The 19294-nt window shown below is 35.2% G+C and overlaps 1 protein-coding gene across 2 annotated transcripts; it reads right to left on the bottom strand.

The window, feature by feature from the left end:
* Nucleotides 1-4297: 4297 nt before the first annotated feature.
* On the bottom strand, nt 4298-17792 carry LOC144973363 (ubiquitin-conjugating enzyme E2-17 kDa-like). 2 transcript variants are annotated; one of them, XM_078915702.1, is made up of 7 exons: nt 17597-17788; nt 16004-16067; nt 14881-14949; nt 10798-10829; nt 9926-10003; nt 8666-8771; nt 5363-7260 (listed from the first exon to the last, which is right to left on the bottom strand). In XM_078915702.1, the coding sequence occupies exons 1-7, from the start codon at nt 17618-17620 to the stop codon at nt 7121-7123; spliced, it is 513 nt and encodes a 170-aa protein (XP_078771828.1). In that variant the 5' UTR covers nt 17621-17788; the 3' UTR covers nt 5363-7120. The 2 variants fall into 2 exon arrangements, with proteins under 2 accessions (XP_078771829.1, XP_078771828.1); XM_078915703.1 differs by lacking the exon at nt 14881-14949 and having other exon boundaries at nt 4298-7260; nt 17597-17792.
* Between the last annotated feature and the right edge of the window lie 1502 nt (nt 17793-19294).

Genomic DNA, 19294 nt, shown 5'->3' with positions numbered 1-19294 from the left:
GCAACACATAACATCATGATGATGATAATGCTGATGATGATGTTTTGTTTGTTGTTTTTAAGGGTTTTACGGCGCTTGCAACACATTAAGGTCATATCAGCGCCAGTAAAAAGGAAGAAAATGGAATAGTAATAAGTTCTAGAATTACAATTAAAGCACCCAAGAAAAACTAAGACAAAGGAGAATTGGATCAAATAGGGAACAGATGTAGATTCCAATTCCAAGAGCACACTGTCGTAGTATTTAGTTTGAGATCACCTAAAAGTCTTATCCAGTCACAAGCACATGCCCCCACTAAGAGGAATACACTCCAATGTTTACAAATCATATATAATATGTAAACAAAACATAACATTACATAACAGAGGGATGATTTACAAGGAAAAAAATATCATCTCCCAAAATTAACTCTACATTTGACTGTTTCACTTTCACCAAGGGTATCCGGGCAGGGCCAGGACAAAACCGAGTAATCTCATTCCAAGACAAAGACAGAAAGCTAGTTGGAAAACAGATATAGGGGGATAGAAGACACAGTAAGTACCTCCTTGCCCACTATGGGAGGTCAGGAACCCCACCCAGCTGATGATGATGAAATGATGATGAAGATGATGATGATGATGATGTTGGTGATGATGATGATGATGTTGGTGATGATGATGATGACGATGATGATAAGACCGATATTGACAATATTATACTTAGGATTGGAATTGAAGAGTGGTTTTCCAAAACTTCCTAACTCCGTTTTTCCCGTTTTGAGATATTGAGGATTATTTCTCCTAAAATTTCTCATTAATTCGGTTTGTTATTTTATCACATTTAAGCTTCAAATTCATACAAATCTAGGGAAATTCTTCTGCCAACTGATGAATAAAATAAATTTTACATTTCAATTTAACTCATGAATGGAAAATCTCATAAGTAGAAAAATCGACTTAAAACTAGCCTTCAATTGTAAGTATCAATAAATATCCACAACCAAGCACTCCACATAACTATCACTGTAAAAATGAGAATAATCTATCTTAATCTTAAAGATCACGTCAGAGTTGCGAGACACAAGTCCTTCTAAGCCAAGAAACCCATAGAGTATACACTTATACCTGTGGGGTCGTTTGTTTTGTTTTGTTTTTGAGGGTTTTACGGCGCTTGAAACACATTTAGGTCATATCAGCGCCAGTAAAAAGGGAAAAAATGGGATAGTAAAAAGTTCTAGAATTACAATTAAAGCACCCAAGAATAAGGCAGACAAGGGGGAATTGATTCAAATAGAAAACATGTAGATTCCAAGAGCACACTATCAGTGTACTTAAATTGAGATCACCTAAAAGTCTCATCCAGACACAAGCACAGGTCCCAACTAAGAGTAATACACTCAAATGTTTAGAAATCATATATAATACATGAATAAAACAAAATAGAGTGCATAACAGAGAGATGATTTACAATGAAAAAAATATCATCTCCCAAAACTAACTATACATTCGACTGCTTCCCTCTCAGCCAGGGCATCCGGCCAGGACCAGGACAAAACCAAGTAATCTCATTCCAAGACAAAGACAGAAAGCATGTTGGAAAACAGATATAAGGGGATAGAAGACACAGTATGTACCTCCCTGCCCAATATGGGAGGTCAGGAACCCCACCCAGCCTGTGGGGTCAAAAGACGGTAATTTTGATCACAGTGGGTTGTCCCTAAACAGGGTTTTTACAAAAATGTACCTATGTCCTTTTAAAAAAAAATTAATGAGCTTTTATAGAGAGCGATATCCACTAAACGTACTCAAAGCACTTTACAAGGGGTCCCTGGTCAACAGCAACATTTAAGATTCAGGACTGGATATTTATTACAATTTTTTCGGACAGAGACACGCTGTTAATGGCCAGGTACTCAATTTACACATGAGTGCAGTGAGAGAATGTGAGTAAAGAGCCTTCTCAAGGGCTCAACTATGCGCTGAGCGATGCTCGATGCCAGGACCTTCCGATCTGAAAACGAGTGTCATACCACAAGACAACATAGCCGTACGCCTTTATATGGTGAGGGTTTTTTTAATTACTAATGATATATAGGAAAAACTTTGGGGACTTTACTCCTTGTTGCTATAACGGATGTCATCATAAAAAAATGCACTGTATTTTTATCCAGAACAATAAGTGGAGCAGGCACTGAGAGCAATAGAGAATAAAAATAATTTGTAGCAATTGGGGAGTTGAACCCATGACCATACTGTTATGGCACCTCTGCCTGGCCCCAAAAGGGACGCTTTACAATCGATTTTTGTTTATTTGTTTTTAAGGGTATTACGGCGTTTGCGACACATTTAGGTCATTTCAGCACCAGTAAAAAAGGAAGAAAATTGGATAATAAAAAAGTTATAGCTTTACAATTAAAAGCGCACAAGGAAAATGGCACAAATAGAGAACAGGCGTAGATTCCAAGAGCATACTATCATTGTGTATTGTTTGAGATCACCAAAAAGTCTCATCCTAACACAAGCACAGGTCCACACTAAGAGGAATACACTCAAATGTTTACAAATCATATGTTCAAAATTATTTTAAAAATTATACCATATATAACAGATGTACATGAAAAAAAATATCATATCCCAAAACTATCACAATACATTCGACTGTTTCCTTCCCAGCCAAGGACTCCGGTCAGAGTCAGGACAAAACTAAGAATCTCATTCCAAGACAAAGACAGAAAGCAACTGGAAAACATATAGGGGGAAAGAAGACACTGTAAGTACCTCCCTACCCATTATGGGAGGTCAAGAACCCCACCCAACGCTTTACAATCGATGCCACCACCTGGCGCTTTACAACAGAGACAGGACCGTTACGGACCAGATGCTTATTCCACTTGAGCTTTTATATGGCGCTATATCCACTAAACGTGCTCAAAGTACGGGTGGCGGAATGTGTGTAAAAACCTTTTCCACGGACTCACTATGGATCATCCAGAGCAGGACTCAAAACTAGAAACCTACAAGTCTGAGGTCGACTGTCATAACACAAAGTCGAACAATAATAAGTACATTGTAAACAATTTAGAGTGATTAGAAAATTCAAGAAAAGGCAAGGATGATTATGATTATAGAGAAAATAACATCACAAATTACCCTTGTCCGACTGAAAGAGAATTAGTAAATTGACCTCAAATAACATGTCGAGGGCTTCGGCCACAAACCATTCAACGCCAAGAATACACGTTTTCTTACTTCAGACCAAGATTCGTCTTCATCACAACAACACGACATGTTTATAAATATTGGGTGAAAACCATCCAATGAAAATGCCTTATTTTGACAAGTGACAAAACAGTTTATGCTCATCGGACGATTATATTGTCCTCCTATATTCCCCCCTGAGTTTGTTTTTGTTTGTTTTTAAGGGTTTTACGGCGCTTGCAACACAATAGGTTATATCAGCGCCAGTAAAAAGGAAGAAAATGGGATAGTAATAAGTTCTAGAATTACAATTAAAGCATCCAAGAAAAAGTAAGACAAAGGGGAATTGGGAAAAAATAGGGATCAGATGTAGATTCCAAGACCATACCATCAATGTGCTTAGTTTGAGATCACCAATAAGTCTCGTCTGAACACAAGCACGGCCCCCACTAAGAGGAACACACTCAAATGCTTACAATATAAATTATAACAAATATAAAAATACATAACAGAGAGATGATTTACAAGGAAAAAAAAATCATCTCCCAAAACAATAACTATGCATTTGACTGTTTCCCTCCCAGCCAGGATTCCGGCCAGTGCCAGGACAAAATCAAGTAATCTCATTCCAAGACAAAGACAGAAAGCATGTTGGAAAACAGATATAAGGGGATAGAAGGACAGTATGTACCTCCCTGCCCACTATGGGAGGTCAGGATCCCCACCCAGTTCCCCCCTGAGAGAAACATAAATATTTACAAATCATAATATAAGTAAAACAAAACATAATGCAGTGCATAACAGAGAGATGATTTACAAGACAAAAAAATTAACATCTCCCCAAAACTCTAACTATATATTTGACTGTTTCCCTCCCAGCCAGAGCCAGGACAAAACCAAGTAATCTCATTCCAAGACAAAGACAGAAAGCAATTTGGAAAACAGATATCTGTCATCTGCAATTTTTGCCAAATTCGGACCTAAAATTTGCCAAAATTTGCCCCAAAAAACCCCAAAATTTGCCAAGAAATTTGCCAAAAAGACCAAAATTTGCCAAAAAATTTGCCGAGGAGAACTAAGCGTTTCAGAAAAAATTAACACGTGATACAGAAAAAATATATATTAAAAGACCATTTATTATATTTAAGGAGGCTACATTATGAATAGCGTTGTTACAAAGATTTTAAAGGATCATTATCCGTAGAGAGTAGCTTCCCTTGGTTTGGGCCCAGGCACAGAGTTGGCCCAGGCAAAGCTGCAACATTTCTCAAGTTTCGCACTTTTTTTTTCGTTATTTTGTTTTCGCTTCTTTTTTCCCCCAAAATTTGCCAATTTTCCCAAAATTTGCCACGATTTGCCAATTTTGGGAAATTTGCCAAAATTTGTGGATCGCCCTGATATTTGCGAGAGCAAATTGCCATTTGCGGCCGCAAAAAATGCAGATGACAGAGATATAAGGGAATAGAAGACAGTAAGTGCCTCCCTGAACAATATGGGAGGTCAGGAACCCCACCCAGCTAAATCAAATTGTCCCAATTGTTAAACAGAACAAAACACGGAAGGGACACAATTACGATATATGGAAAAGCAGAGACATCAAAATTGGATAGATATAACATTACCCCTATGTAAGGGGAATTCTATTCACTATTGCCTCTTATTTGAAATGGCACATTTTTGAAAAAGATTAATAAAAAATTTTAAGGATGCGTCTTATGCTTTGTTCCATCTTGCTTAAAACTATTATTTCACTTCCAAAATAAAGAAATCAATAAATAAAAATAAAATAATAAATAAATAAAATTCCCCTCATTCATCCCCGAGGGGAAATTTGTCTTTTGGGTCTATTCCATAGGAAGTCTGGAATAACCCAGGCATCAGCCGCAGTGCAGCGCCGTAAAGTGAGCTAGGGCGAGGTGACTTTCTCAACGCCACACAACAAGGTGGGTAGTCAAACTTGGTACCTTTTGGGTACGAAGCAAAGACAGTACCGCTGAACCACGCTGCCTAAAGACGAATTGACGTCCAACTTTGTGATCATCAAAATCAAATTCATCTTCTGATAACTTTTTTTTTGGTTCTTGTTGTTATGATTATCAATTCAACAATTGAGTAGTCTTTTTTTCACTTTAAATAAAAAACTCAATGAGAAAAGTTTTCAAAATAATCATGGATCATTATTCTTTCTGCAAAAGCAAACGATGGTTGAGTAAAGTATAAAATTTTATAAATAAATAAATAAATAAATTGTATTCATATGTGATGAAATTGGGTATATTACGATATAATAGAGAGAATGTAGTGAATACGTATCACATCTCCGATAATCTGACAACAATCTGATGAAGAAATGATTGGAGTCAACTTTAATCACTCTGTAAAAGATAGGAGTCTTAGAGAACTCATACACCAGAGAAAAACAAAAAACAAAAACAAAAACAAAACAAAAAACCTTCAATAAATTAGTTTGCATATCACATACAATTCAAGAAAAGTGACGTGACACATCACTTTCGGAGCTTTAGACATTTCAACGTATGGACTTTGTTTAGGAAATGTAGAGACGACTCGGATAAAACTTGGTCTTAGCATAAAATAATTAAAGTAGTCCATCAGAGCCATTGGGCCGATGGAGATGGAATTTATATCCCAGTTTTTACAGTGGGAAACAGACAATAGCAATTGTTGACTACCATGTGGATAGGATACCAGTCTATCGCATGTCTTAGGCGCATAATTTTCACTAATATTCAGATCAATAAGCAAATATATGATAAAAAATGTTCAACTGGAGGGCTGCATTCACAATGAAACGGATTTGATATGTTAATCAAAATTCAACAAAAATATTCAAACATTCATTTGTCTAGCATTGAGCTAATAATATAAGAATATAAAAAATCCAACATTTAACAATGGAATGATTACATTTTTTAAAAAACCTTTTCGTCATTCTTGACATCATCCTGACAAGAAGGAAAATTCAGATCTAAAGAATGTGAATAAACATGATAAAACGATTAGAAATCAAGAGACTTTCTTGAGCCGTATTTTGATAAGGCAAGTTTCACATGTAAGGGAAAATAATCACAATAGAACTGGTACAATACAATCGTATTCAGAGATTCACCAGGCATAAAAATAGACATTACAAATACATATTTTACTCAACACGGTAAGTAGTAAGTATGCATGCTTGTAAGATTATGACTAATATTATCACCTTGGACTGCCATGATTCTCCAATCAATCATCTAAATGCCAGTCAAATTTAGTTTGTGAAAGTTGTAAGTCAGAAATGTAAAATTTACCCCCCAAAAAAGTAAACGACAAATTGGAAATAAAGACGACAATGAAAGTTTAAGGGAAATGTCATGCGAAATCAAGAGATAATATTGAGAGTTTATTCATGCAAACATGCCTGACATGAAGACGACTGAAAACACTGGAGTTTAAAATCTAACACAATATAAACAAATTATAAACACCATCAAATTTAACTTTTGATCAATTTTGACAACCTGTATAAAATAAATTTAAGCAAGAAAGAGGATGTAAAAGTCAATCTAAGGCAAAGAAAAAAAAGTAAAAAGTCAAGATACTTAAATTTTAATTGATAAAAAGGTAAAGCGCTCTTCGATAGCTTTCCTCTCGAGGGAATGTCAACTTTAGCTGGTTTTGATCATTTTTTCTTTTTATTGTCAGAGCAAAAAGTTGAGTTTGATTAAAAGAGATTCATGACAGCCTGGATATAAAAGTCATTTTAAAATAAATTGAAACATAAGTTTTCATTGAGATTTTCTTCAAAATAGCAAGTACCGATTTAAATTTGTTTCACACCAATATTAAATTTTTTGTGAAGATAAAATAAACTCATAATATAAATAAAACTATCACAAAGCTTGACAACACGCGAGATAAAACACATCCACCACACAAGATCACATAGCGTATTTCACCGTCCATTCTTTCGCTGATTTCATGTACTCATCTCGATTGAATTTGTATTTTTGGGCAATTTCCGGCACCAGTGGGTCTTCGGCATTGGGGTCGGACATCAACGAGCATATAGACAATAAAACTGTAAATAGAAGAGGTAGGACGTGATAGATGAATGATGTCTTTAAAATAAAAAAATCCACTATATAAATTTATTAAATCACTACCAATTTTCAGGACCTTCAGAAGTCCAGAACATGTTTTTTTTGTTGGTTTTTTTTTTAATGTTTTACGGCGCTTGCATCACATTAAGGTCATATCAGCACCCGTAAAAAAAGAAGAAAATGGGAAAGTAAAAAGTTCTAGAATTACAATTAAAGCACCCAAGAAAAGGGAAGACAAAGGGGAATTGGTTCAAATAGGAAACAGGTGTAGATTTCAAGAGCACACTATCAAAGTACTTAGTTTGAGATCACCTAAAAGTTTAATCCAGACACAAGTACAGGTCCCCACTAAGACTAATACACTCAAATGTTTACAGATCATATATAATATGTATACAAAGCATAATACAGTGCATAACAGAGAGATGATTTACAAGAAAAAAAATATTATCTCCCAAATCTAACTATACATTTGACTGTTTCCCTCTCAGCCAGGGTATCCGGCCAGGGCCAGGACAAAACCAAGTAATCTCGTTCCAAGACAAAGACAGAAAGCATGTTGGAAAACAGATACAGGGGGATAGAAGATACAGAAAGTACCTCCCTGCCCGCTATGAGAGGTTGGGAACCCAGCCAGCTATATAGATTTATTCAATCACAAACAAATTTCAAGACCTTCATAAGTCCAGAACAGTTATTTTCGACTTTACATTGCCATGCTGATATATTTTCCTATTCAAGGATGTGCAAAAACAGTCTGTAAATGATACATAACAAGCTATTTAAGATTTTGTGATTATAATCGTGTAGCAATCCAAAAACAGTCAATAAGAATAATTATACATGAAAATTGGAATTAAAAAGAAAAAAATAAAAAGAATAAGAATAATCTGTATATATATATATATATATATATATATATATATATATATATATATATATATAATATATATATAATATATATATATATATATATATATATATATATATATATATATTTATATATATATATTATTGTAATATTTACCACGATGTTGGAGTAAGTCTAGATCGATGTTTCAGGACTTCTAGCCATCGTCCGGACTGCGTGTTACATGAGTTTGGTTTGTTCAACAAGCAACAACACATCAAACTCATGTAACACACAGTCTTGACGATGGCTAGAAGGCCTGAAACATCGATGTAGACTGACTCCAACATTGTGGTAAGTATTACAATAATAATTCGCTCCATTGTTACATGTTGAGCACTATTCGTACCATATTTGTATTCAACACGATTCAATATATATATATTTTTTTTTTTTAATTATTTTTTTTAATAAGAAGAATCGTAAAGGTATAAACAAAATCATTCCTTTCATTTTCTTTTTTAATGTTTTACCTTTGGCAATTGTCAAGGCAGGAGACCACAGAGTCTTTAAGATGTCGAGGCATATGACCCCATTACTGTCGATGTTTGGATGATAAATCTTTGTTGTGAATGTCACCTGCCAAAAAACGGGATTGATTTTTTTTAAATGTTTTTTAGGATTTGATTCTTTTTTTTTTTTTTTTCGGCTATGTGGTCTAGTGGTATGACACTCGCTTTCGGATTGTAAGGTCCTGAATTCGATCCCTGCTCTAGCATAGTTGAGTGCTTGAAAAAGACTCTTTACTCACATTTTCCCACCGTACTAAGGTGTAAAATGAGTATCAGATCGTTAACTGTGTTCTCTATCGAAAAAAAATAGTAATATCGCCTAACAGGCATTGTGTCTCGTCCTATAATATGTTATGTTTTTTGGTCAGGGACCCTTTGTAAAAAGCTTTGAGCACATCTAGTGGATATTGCGCTATATAAAAGTGTAACACAATTTCAGTGCTGCAAACGTAGTAAATGTGTATAACAGAGAGCAAAAATGATAGGTAAGATTTTGAAAAAATGCATACAGTCCTTCAAATATTATGATTAAAAAAACTAAATCTGATAATAGGCAATTAGACCATAATGACAAAACTATAATCGATATTTAAATCAATGATAAACTCTCTGTCTATAGTCCAGATAAATAGTATTGACTAAAAAAAAAAAAAAGAAGCTTTTATATAGCGCAATATCCACTTATCATGCTCAAACCATTTTACAGAGACCAACAGCAACATGTAACATGTAGAACAAGACTTGACGCCTGTTAGGCAATATTACAATGTTTTCCGACAAAGACAATGCTGTTAACGGCCAGGTACTTATTTTACACCTGAGTACAGTGAGAGAATGTGAGTAAAGAGCTTTTTCCAAGGACTCAACTATGCGCCAAGCGAGGCTCCAACCCAGGACCTTCCAATGCGAAAGCAAGTGTTATACTACACGACCCTTTGTAAAGCAGCTTAAGCAAGTTTAGTGGATATTGCGTTATAAAAACAAGCTCAAAGCTCAACAACAATAGTTGTAAGTAGCCTGTCCCAGGATTTTACATAACTCATATGATATAAATAAGGATTTTAAAAATGGAATAAAAGCTTCAATTCAATTTACAAAGACAGATTATGTGGACATTTCGGGTTTTCCCCTTTGTTGACGAAACATGATGAATGAGAAAGTAAAAATGAACGAGAGCTGAGAGGATGGTATTGTTTTTAAGTTTATCAGAACTGAACTCACCTTGGGAGGTTTAAAAGGATAATCTGTAGGGAAATGTATTGTAAGAAAGAACACGCCGCCGTGATAGGGAGTGTCACTCTAAACGATGAAAGAAAAAAAAAGATAGGAAAAAACATATATTTTTTAAATAAATATATTTGTCAGAAAATTTTAAAATTAATAAATAAACACAGACTAATATACCATTGGCCTTGGTATTATAGAGAAATTTACTAATAAAATACTAAAAATTGTAAGACAGAAAAAGACATTATTATTATTATTAATATTATTTTTATTTTTTTTTTATTTATGCTTTTTTAAAATTATCATTATACTCATCATCATCATCATTAAATACTATCTTTTAAATATACACTAACAAGTTCGGACTAAAGGCCAGAGGTATGGCCTATCTCAATTTATTAAATTAATATATAAGGTGTTGCTATTGGTTCTTGGTTGTATATTTTTACATATTTGTACATTTTCATATCTATATATATGTATACGTTGTCGCCATAGATTCTCAACTTTGTGTTTATACATTTTTATGCATGCCACGTCTGTAAACAAATTTCCATTTTTTTGGAAGAATAAATTATATATTATATTATTATTATTATTGTCACCATTATTATTATTATCATTATTATTATTATCATTATCATCATCAATTATTAATACAGCAGTAAAATGAATGAAGGAGAAAAAAGGGTAGGTCATCTGAGATGGAATATTGATATAAAAATAAAGAGGATGAGCAGCAAAAGCAGCAGCAGGAGTAGGAGGAGGAGAAAAGAAGGTGGCAGTAAAAGAGGAAATGTTGAACAGAGACGAACAAATTAAGGAAAACAAAAAACAAATGATACAAATGTGCATTATATGCTTACCGGACCCATGATAGTGGCTTGCCAATGGAACACTAGAGAAAGAAAAAAGATAATATATAATATATATATATCATAAAAACTGATGAAAAAAAACCCCCAAAAAACTATATAAACAATAGTACAGTGGAATTTGCATAAAGTCAACACTCTTAATGTCAACACCTCTTGTTGGTCCTAAATTTGCTGTTCTTTATCTAATTCTGTTCCCATTGATAGTGGATAAAGTCAACCTTGCTTAAAATCAACCAATCTTTCTGGTCCAGCGTAATGGCTTTACTTTATCAGATATCCCCTGTATTTCACTACATTGTTCATGACTTTCCATATTACAAGATGATTTCTAAAGGGACTACTTTTGTTATTACAATTAAATTAATAAATAACAGAGAGATGATATACAAGGAAAAAAATATCACCTCCTAAAACTTTAACTAAACATTCGACTGTTTCCCTCCCAGCCAAGGACTCCGGCCAAGGTCAGGACAAAACTGAGTAATCTCATTCCAAGACAAAGACAGAAAGCAATAGGATAAAAAGCTAAAAGGGGATAGAAGACACAGCAAGTATCTCCCTGCCCACTATGAGAGGTCGGGAACACCACCCAGAGAGGAAATGTTGAACAGAGACGAAAAAATTAAGAAAAGCAAAAAACAAATGATACAATTGTGCATTCTACGCTTACTGGACCCCATAATAGTGGTTTGCCAATGGAACACTAGGGAAAGAAATGCGGCTATGAGGTCTTGTGATATGACACTCGCTTTCAGATCGGTAGGTCCTGGGTTCAAGCCTTTTTCGATGCATAGTTGTGTCCTTGTTCTCTATGTAACGTGTTGCTGTGGGTCAAGGATCCTTTGTAAAGCGCTTTGAGCATGTTTAGTGGATATTGCGCTATACACAGCGTCATATTTTCGACTCTGAGCGCTACTTCAATCGCCTCACATCAGGCTGACCACCTGATACCTGATACCCTTGCTCTCGGGAAAAACGTAATTGACCGTGACACGATAGGTATGTAAGCCGGACGTTGGCGTGGCATGCGGGTGTGGTGCATCACTGTGATGCAATTATTTGCTTTGAAAACCCCTCTTTTGCCCCCTTCCCCCCACCAAACCTTCAGAACGATTCATTTTATTTTCATTATTCATGTTATCACCACGTTCAGATTTGTTTCTGTGTAATTGTTATTGTTTCTTGGTTTTCAAGTTGGAAAATAATATTAGTTAAAATACGACTGCTTATCGCTCTTGGAATGATATCAAATTTGATGTAAGTGATGTGATTAATTTAATTAATAGCTCTGGTTTGGATCCATGACGTTTTATTTTTTTTTCGTGATTCCCTATTTTGAAGTATTTGTCTTTAATATAAGTTTTAGAATAAGTTCGCGATATGAGCGATTTAGGGATAAATGTTAAATATTCACATTTGTGCTCAAATGTATTATCTCAATGTGTTCTCGGGGGAGGTGTTAAGAAAAAAAATCTATTTATTGCCATTTTTATCTACAATGTTTTAAGCGTTTTAATGGAAGTTATCATACAGAAATGTTTTATTATTTGTTTATTCCTTCCAAAATATCAGGTTACATAAATAAGAGACATAAAAAAACTACATATAATGGATCATTCACGGGATGTTCATTTAAACCACCTCGATAGACTGTGTAGGATTTGTGCACCATTCTCCTTATCAACAAAATAAAAAAAAGTTGGGACGAAAAAAAAATTTGTGTGTGGGACATAGAGAAAATATTTATCTTGTTTTTGGTGTAGATGTGACTGGTGACTGTGAAGATAGACATCCTAAAAATATTTGTAGAAAATGTATTGATTTAGTCAGATCAGTTAAAAAACGCTGCTCTGAGTCATTGCGTCAACAAGCTATTGACATTGCGAAACAAAATGGAACACTATGGTGCCCCTTTAATCCAAACACAATTATCGATGACTGTGTGGTCTGTAGTCACACTTTATCACTGGATGGACGCTTTAAAAAGTCAGACGATACGATAGTATCCAATGACTCTATGGAAATGACCCAGTCAAGCCATGAGGAATCTACATTAGAGGAAGATCACCGTGAGCCATCACAATATGAGGAAATATTAGAATTTGAGTGTCAGCCTACATGCAGTCGATACTTGAACGAACAAGCCACTATTTGGAGGCCTTTCGAAACTTCTACTCCATCGAAAAAGACAAGTGATGCTGCAACCGCTATGACACCTCAAAAGTCCGATGAAATCAATACATTGCCGAGAAAACGTAAGCATGAAGAGGACAATATCACCGAAGCTGAAAAGAAAATAGCTTTGAAAGTATTGAAAGCAATGTTTAAAACGAATCCTGTTGCCACGTTCAAACAAAGAGGGGGGAGCTTTTCCGTAGTGCGAGTGAGTGTGCCTCGAAAAGAAAGTGAGAAGGCAAAGACACCGACCAAAAGAAAACGTGTCAAGCTTTTGGAAAAGATTAGAAATGTCATTGCCGGTGAGAATGATGAGTCTATAAATGTACAGACGGCATCTGAATTAAAGAAATTACCCATCAAAAAGAGGCGGATTATCGCTGAGCGTGTTGGCATCAAGGACAAAGCATTCATTCCCCATGATGACACTTTGGCAATGAAGGAATGCATGGGATTATCCTGGAGACAAGTCAGGAAACAACGAACGTTTCTGAAAGGAAGGGGAATAAAGATGGAAAATGAAGGAGCCAGTCGAAGTGCATCAAAAGAAATAACGGGGAATATGGTGACCGTGGAAAGCATGAATTTTATTGGAGACGAAGACTTGACAAACGAAAAACCATTTGCCTTCGTCAATGATATCAGTACTTTGTTAGAGGGTCTTTTAGATTCATACAATAGTAAAGATCTCATTTCATCACACAGTGACACCATCCCAGGTGATAAAGTGTGGGTTAAGTTTGGTGGAGACCACGGAAAGGACTCATTCAAATTGACCATGCAGCTTTTGAATGTAGGCAAACCAAACACAACAACAAATACCGTAGTGATAGGATTGGCATATATCAAGGACAGTTACGGAAATATAGAACTAATGATGGAGAAGATAGAGCCCCAGATCAATGACATTCAGAACAATTTAAGATGGAGAGGTAAAACTACTTTTATTTTCATCAATGGTGATTATGAGTTTCTGACCAAAGTGTACGGTCTGTCAGGTCCCCAAGGCACCTTTCCATGTCTGTGGTGTACACAGCCAAAACGATATTTTAGTTCAAGAGCAGAAACCCCATTTCCAAAAAGAACACTAAAAGGGATAAAGGAAGACGCCTCATGCTTGATGGAGAAGCATAATGGAGATAAAAAACACGCACCCAAGTTCAACAATTGCTTGAGATGGCCATTGATAAACATTGAACTTACACACGCAGTACCTCCATACCTTCACATAATGTTAGGGATAGTCATCAAGCACCATAGACTTTTAGAACAGGCAGTAGACAAGTTAGACATGAGAATTATCAAGGATGATAACAGGAATCTATCGCAAAGAGGGAAAAGTTTGAAAAGATTTGGAAAGAATTGGCGTCATAGAAGGGATTTGAAAAAACAACTGAAAGACACAAAAACATGCTTGATCCTTAGTCGTACAGAAAGGGACAGACATAGATTCGAACTATCGTACAAAAAATTGAAAAGAAGTTATAATGCATTAGGATTTGAAACCCTCAGTTCAAGATCTGGCCCAATCTGCTCGAGCCTGGATGCGATTTTAGCCAGACACAAGATAACACCCCAAGCCTATCATAGTCGGGCCTTTGTCGGCAACCACTGTCACAAGTATTTGACTGCGGAAGTCAGAGGGCCCTTATTAGAAGCTGTTGTGGAAGAAACATGCAAACACACATGCAATTTATCAACAATTGACTTGGCTGGGGAAATCAAAGCTAAATTCACACAACTGAACACCCATATACCAAATTGTCCATGATAGCATTTCGCATTCCAGGCCTATAGACAGAACCCAGTTACACAAGACACAAGAAAACATCGATAATTATCTCCACTTTTTTAGAACACACTTCACAAACATGATCATTCCAAAACAACACATACCGGAGCACCATTGCGTTCCATTCATGGCCAGATTTGGGTTTGGTCTTGGGCTCCATGGAGAGTAAGGCACTGAAGCCAGTCACCAAATCATAGGAAAATTGGACAAAAGAATGTGTGGTGTTAAAAGTGACATTAAAAAAATCAAGCTCATCATGGAAGCAAATATTCTCTATACATCACCACGACTACGCAACCAAGGAAAGTCACCAAAGAAAGCGAAAAAAAAGTAATAAGGGAAATTCTCAATTATCTTTTAAAATAAAACAAACAAACTGATGCGCACATTTTGATAAAATTAACTATTATGATTAAAATTTCATATTTGGATTATTGAAAATTATTTGTACAAAGTAAGATTTTATAAGATTGACAATTCCAAGATTATTGTGAAGCTAGCTTCAGTAAACCTCTAGGCAGACTTTCAACAAATTCAGTAATGGGATATAGATAACTACTTCAAGAGCATTTTTTGGATTAACTATGAAATTCACAAGAGAAATTGAGGGTGAGTTATAATTGTAATAGTTTTAAGAGTAATATAAAACAAAAAAATCAGATGTCCACGGATTCATTGTCTTGTAATCGACACTTTAATTGAAAAGTGTTAATGATAATCAGTTTAAAAAATGACCTACATTTGTTTCGTTCTAACTATCATTCCATCATTCATAGACTAATGAAACTTCTCATGTCATAACCATACATCATTACTAACAGTTTCCACCCTACATGCTTTCAATAGCATGTTTTGATTTAACGGGAATGCCCAACTGTTGATTGCATACAATTACTATAACATGCATGTCCAGCAAGCGCGCCGTTCGTTTTCTCGCCGAAACTGGGTGAGTCATCACCTGGCACATCTGGCATCACTTAACCGCGGTAGGGCTGTGGGGAGGCCGCGGTATTAAAGTATCGCAATTTGGACACTGTGTATATAATAAAGCTCAAGATCTGGCAGAAAGTGCTTAGCGATAGATAGCATCCTATCCAAAGGGTAACAAGCAATTGCTATTGTCCATTTCATGCTAAAGAAACCGGGAGAAACTCCAGCTCCACAGGCCTAATGGATCTGAAGAGCTACCTCTTTGTCTTTTCCTTCTTCAGTGTCATGAATACTTACTGTCATCCTGAATGGGGCCTGCTGAACAATTGGGAGGCGGATCTCTCCCTAGATCTTGAAGCTCCTAAAATGGGTCAAAAATAGAAAAGACATTCTTATTATGTATTTGTCATCGTAGTAGTCGTAGCAGTAGCTCGTCCTTTAAGTAAGGCAATGTTGAGAGTGAACACAAACAACAAAAAAATGCATGTTCGTTGAATCTGAAATCTTAGTTAATAGGGAGTTAGAGTCTCTGAGATTTCAGTATATAATATGTTTTATTCTATTTTACTATTTTAACAAAAAATTAATCAATTGATTAATTTCTGAATTCAATTTGATTTTGTTAATGTCTATTTATCTATTCATTTATTTGTTTGTTTATTTAGTTATTTATCCATTTATTTATTTATCTTTAAAACTTTTAAATTGCCATGTGAATATAATTGTTTCCATTACTTTCATGATTTTGTAGACTGGTAAAATGTATGAAACCTTAAATAATGTTAAATCATGACAATTTATCAGAGACATGTATGATTATCATCGTTGTTGCTTTCATGATTATTTTTGTAATTAATATTTAATTGTACTATGAACTTTGCACATATGATTCATTCGATCATGACCAATTTTCAATTACCATTATTCTATGATAATATTTTTCGATTTTACATTGCCGTATTGATATATTTTTAATTACATTGAAAGTTGCGTAAAAATGTATGTGAATGATACAATGCAAGCTATATGAGATTCTGTAATTGTTAATTATTGTATACGGCATTTAAAGGATAATTCCTATATTATTATTAAGCATTTAGTAAGATAATATAAGATAAAATAAAGAGTAGCCTAATGATTGTGAGAAGATGGATCCTTACAATGGCAATGACCGCAATGGCAGCAAAATTCTAGCCATGAGTCCTTGTGTAAGACAGTTTACACTTATTACCCAACTTGAATCAGGTGTGAATAAATAAGTAAATTTTTATAACCCATTTTTGTAACATTCTTTTTTTTTAATTTAATTTAAAGGAGGTTTCCCGTCCGGCGTAAGTTCCTCTTGCTAAGGGAAACAGTTGAAACGAAACAGCCCACAAGTATTCCTGTACGAAGTGACTATTCTCATCCCCCTAGTCTAGGATGCTAGTCTTCATAATAGTAGTCCACAATTGTTGTATGTTTAATCCAAAGGTTGTAATGCAGTAATTTGTTAAGTTTCTTGTCACAAGTTGCACAATTAAAAAAAAAAATCAATCAAATCCAAATCGCAAAAAGCCGGCGACATTTTTTTCGGTAATCCAATCGGCCGGGGGGGGGGGGGGGGGATGAGAATAGAGGCAGCCATTCCTGTAACTAACTTGAGTTTGAGTGAGTGACAGTGACTTGGTAACTCAGTTGACTCAATGGGTAACACAGTTCCTCCCAATCAAATCAATAAGTCTCTAGTCATCCTAACAACACTAATTAATTAACTATCTAGATAGACGTAAACTTTCAACTTTAACTTTAACCCTACGCTGACGCTCTCCTCTTCGTTCACGTTGAATCAAGTTCAGCAAGTAAAGTGTAAAGAAAGTGCAATAAATATGCATTGGCAATATATTTCACCTTTGTAATTCGTTTCAGAGCCATGAGACATCAATCTCAAACTCAACATAAACACATACACAAAGTTTGCTGAGGACGTCTGAACTAAATTGTATATGATATGGTTTTCAACTTCAACTTCTTGGGCTTCAACTTCTACTTTCTTTTCTTTTCTTTCCTTTTCCCGGAGGAAAATAAATCGAATATAAACTCTCTTGTTTTGAAAATTGTAAATACCTATATATACCATTAGAAACGGAAGTATTGCCAGGAAATTTTTGTGATTAATTTCAAACAAAGATGGATGAGTCAGTTTCTATTTTCCAGAATCGATTAGCTTTGATGGCCAACGTACACATTTTTAAAAGTCTGACAACTCATATTATTAGCATGGGCTCATTGTTGTGATGGAAATACTCTCAAACGCTAAAGGATTTTTATTAGTAACAATATAATATTAAACCAAGCCCACGATTGCACCCCACTGCCATACTACTTGTAAATTTACGTGCACTTTTAGTCTCTTTATACTCTTTTAGTCTTAACTAATATTAATGTAAAATTGCCGTTCACAGATTAACATACAAACACACACACACACACACACACACACACACACACACACATACACACACATACTTTTAATAAAGCTAAGATAAATTATGGGAAAAAAATTGCTTGCTACGGCGAATGCACTACAGATAATGTAAATTACCACTCCAGTGTATATAATTACGTGGTTGACGTCATAATCTTTTCTGCTGTTCATAATAATATTTGAATTTGCCAGCCGCTTGTCAACAAAAGAAAGAAAAAAGTACTGCTATTTCGTCTAGATCTCAAATGACACTCGATTTGAAGTCCTTGTGGGGGGGGGGGGGGGGAAGGTTCATTACCCATATTTTTCTCACCAAACTCATGTGTAAATTAGTACCTAGTCGCTGACAGATCTGCCTGACAAGATGAAAGGATAATAACTCCTTATTAATAGCAGCACAGTCTAATATTCAGTATTGTTGTTATTGGCTTGAGGCCTGAGTGTAATGATGGGGCTTGATTTGATAGTGTTGTAATGGAGTGCCTACCTACATCTTTATTTGGTTTAAGCGTATCTTTTATCCCAACTAACAATAAGACTTTACAAATTTTGATTATAAAACGTGTAAATAAATAAGTTATTTAATTTACGCACGTTAGTAGCAATTCAGGATATCCACTGTTAAACCTTTTCTTGAGCATAAATTCCATTAAGTGGCTATTACGATAAATATAATCTTGTGAGAGAGAGAGAGAGAGAGAGTGTGTGTGTGTGTGTGTGTGTGTGTGTGTGTGTGTGTCTGTGTGTGTTTATTTATTTATAAATCTTCTTTATGAAGTTCGCATTTCGTGTTCTTCTACTTCATCTATAAATTCCGAAAGCTCGGGGTTTTCCCCGAAACTGAAAGTAAAGACAGCGCTCCTCCGCCATTCAATCAGACCGTTGCAATGTTACCCTTTCGACGAATACTGCATGCAACATGAATTTGATACACACACGTAGCTCTCTTCGGGCCTACGGCGCTTGAATCCTTTTTAATCGTTAGGTACAAGATTATCATTTTTGGTCTGATTAAATTCAAGCGTACCAGAGGATTAACAAAAATGAGTCTAAATGTCATTTGATTTGTCTACTTTTGAGAAGAAGAAGAAGAAGAAGAAGAAGAAGAAGAAGAAGAAGAA

Source organism: Berghia stephanieae, chromosome 5 (genome assembly GCF_034508935.2).
Source record: "Berghia stephanieae isolate SIO BIC M18660-M18661 chromosome 5, UCSD_Bste_1.3, whole genome shotgun sequence".
NCBI classification, from domain to species: domain Eukaryota; kingdom Metazoa; phylum Mollusca; class Gastropoda; order Nudibranchia; family Aeolidiidae; genus Berghia; species Berghia stephanieae.
This window is presented reverse-complemented; position numbering and strand designations above follow the sequence as displayed.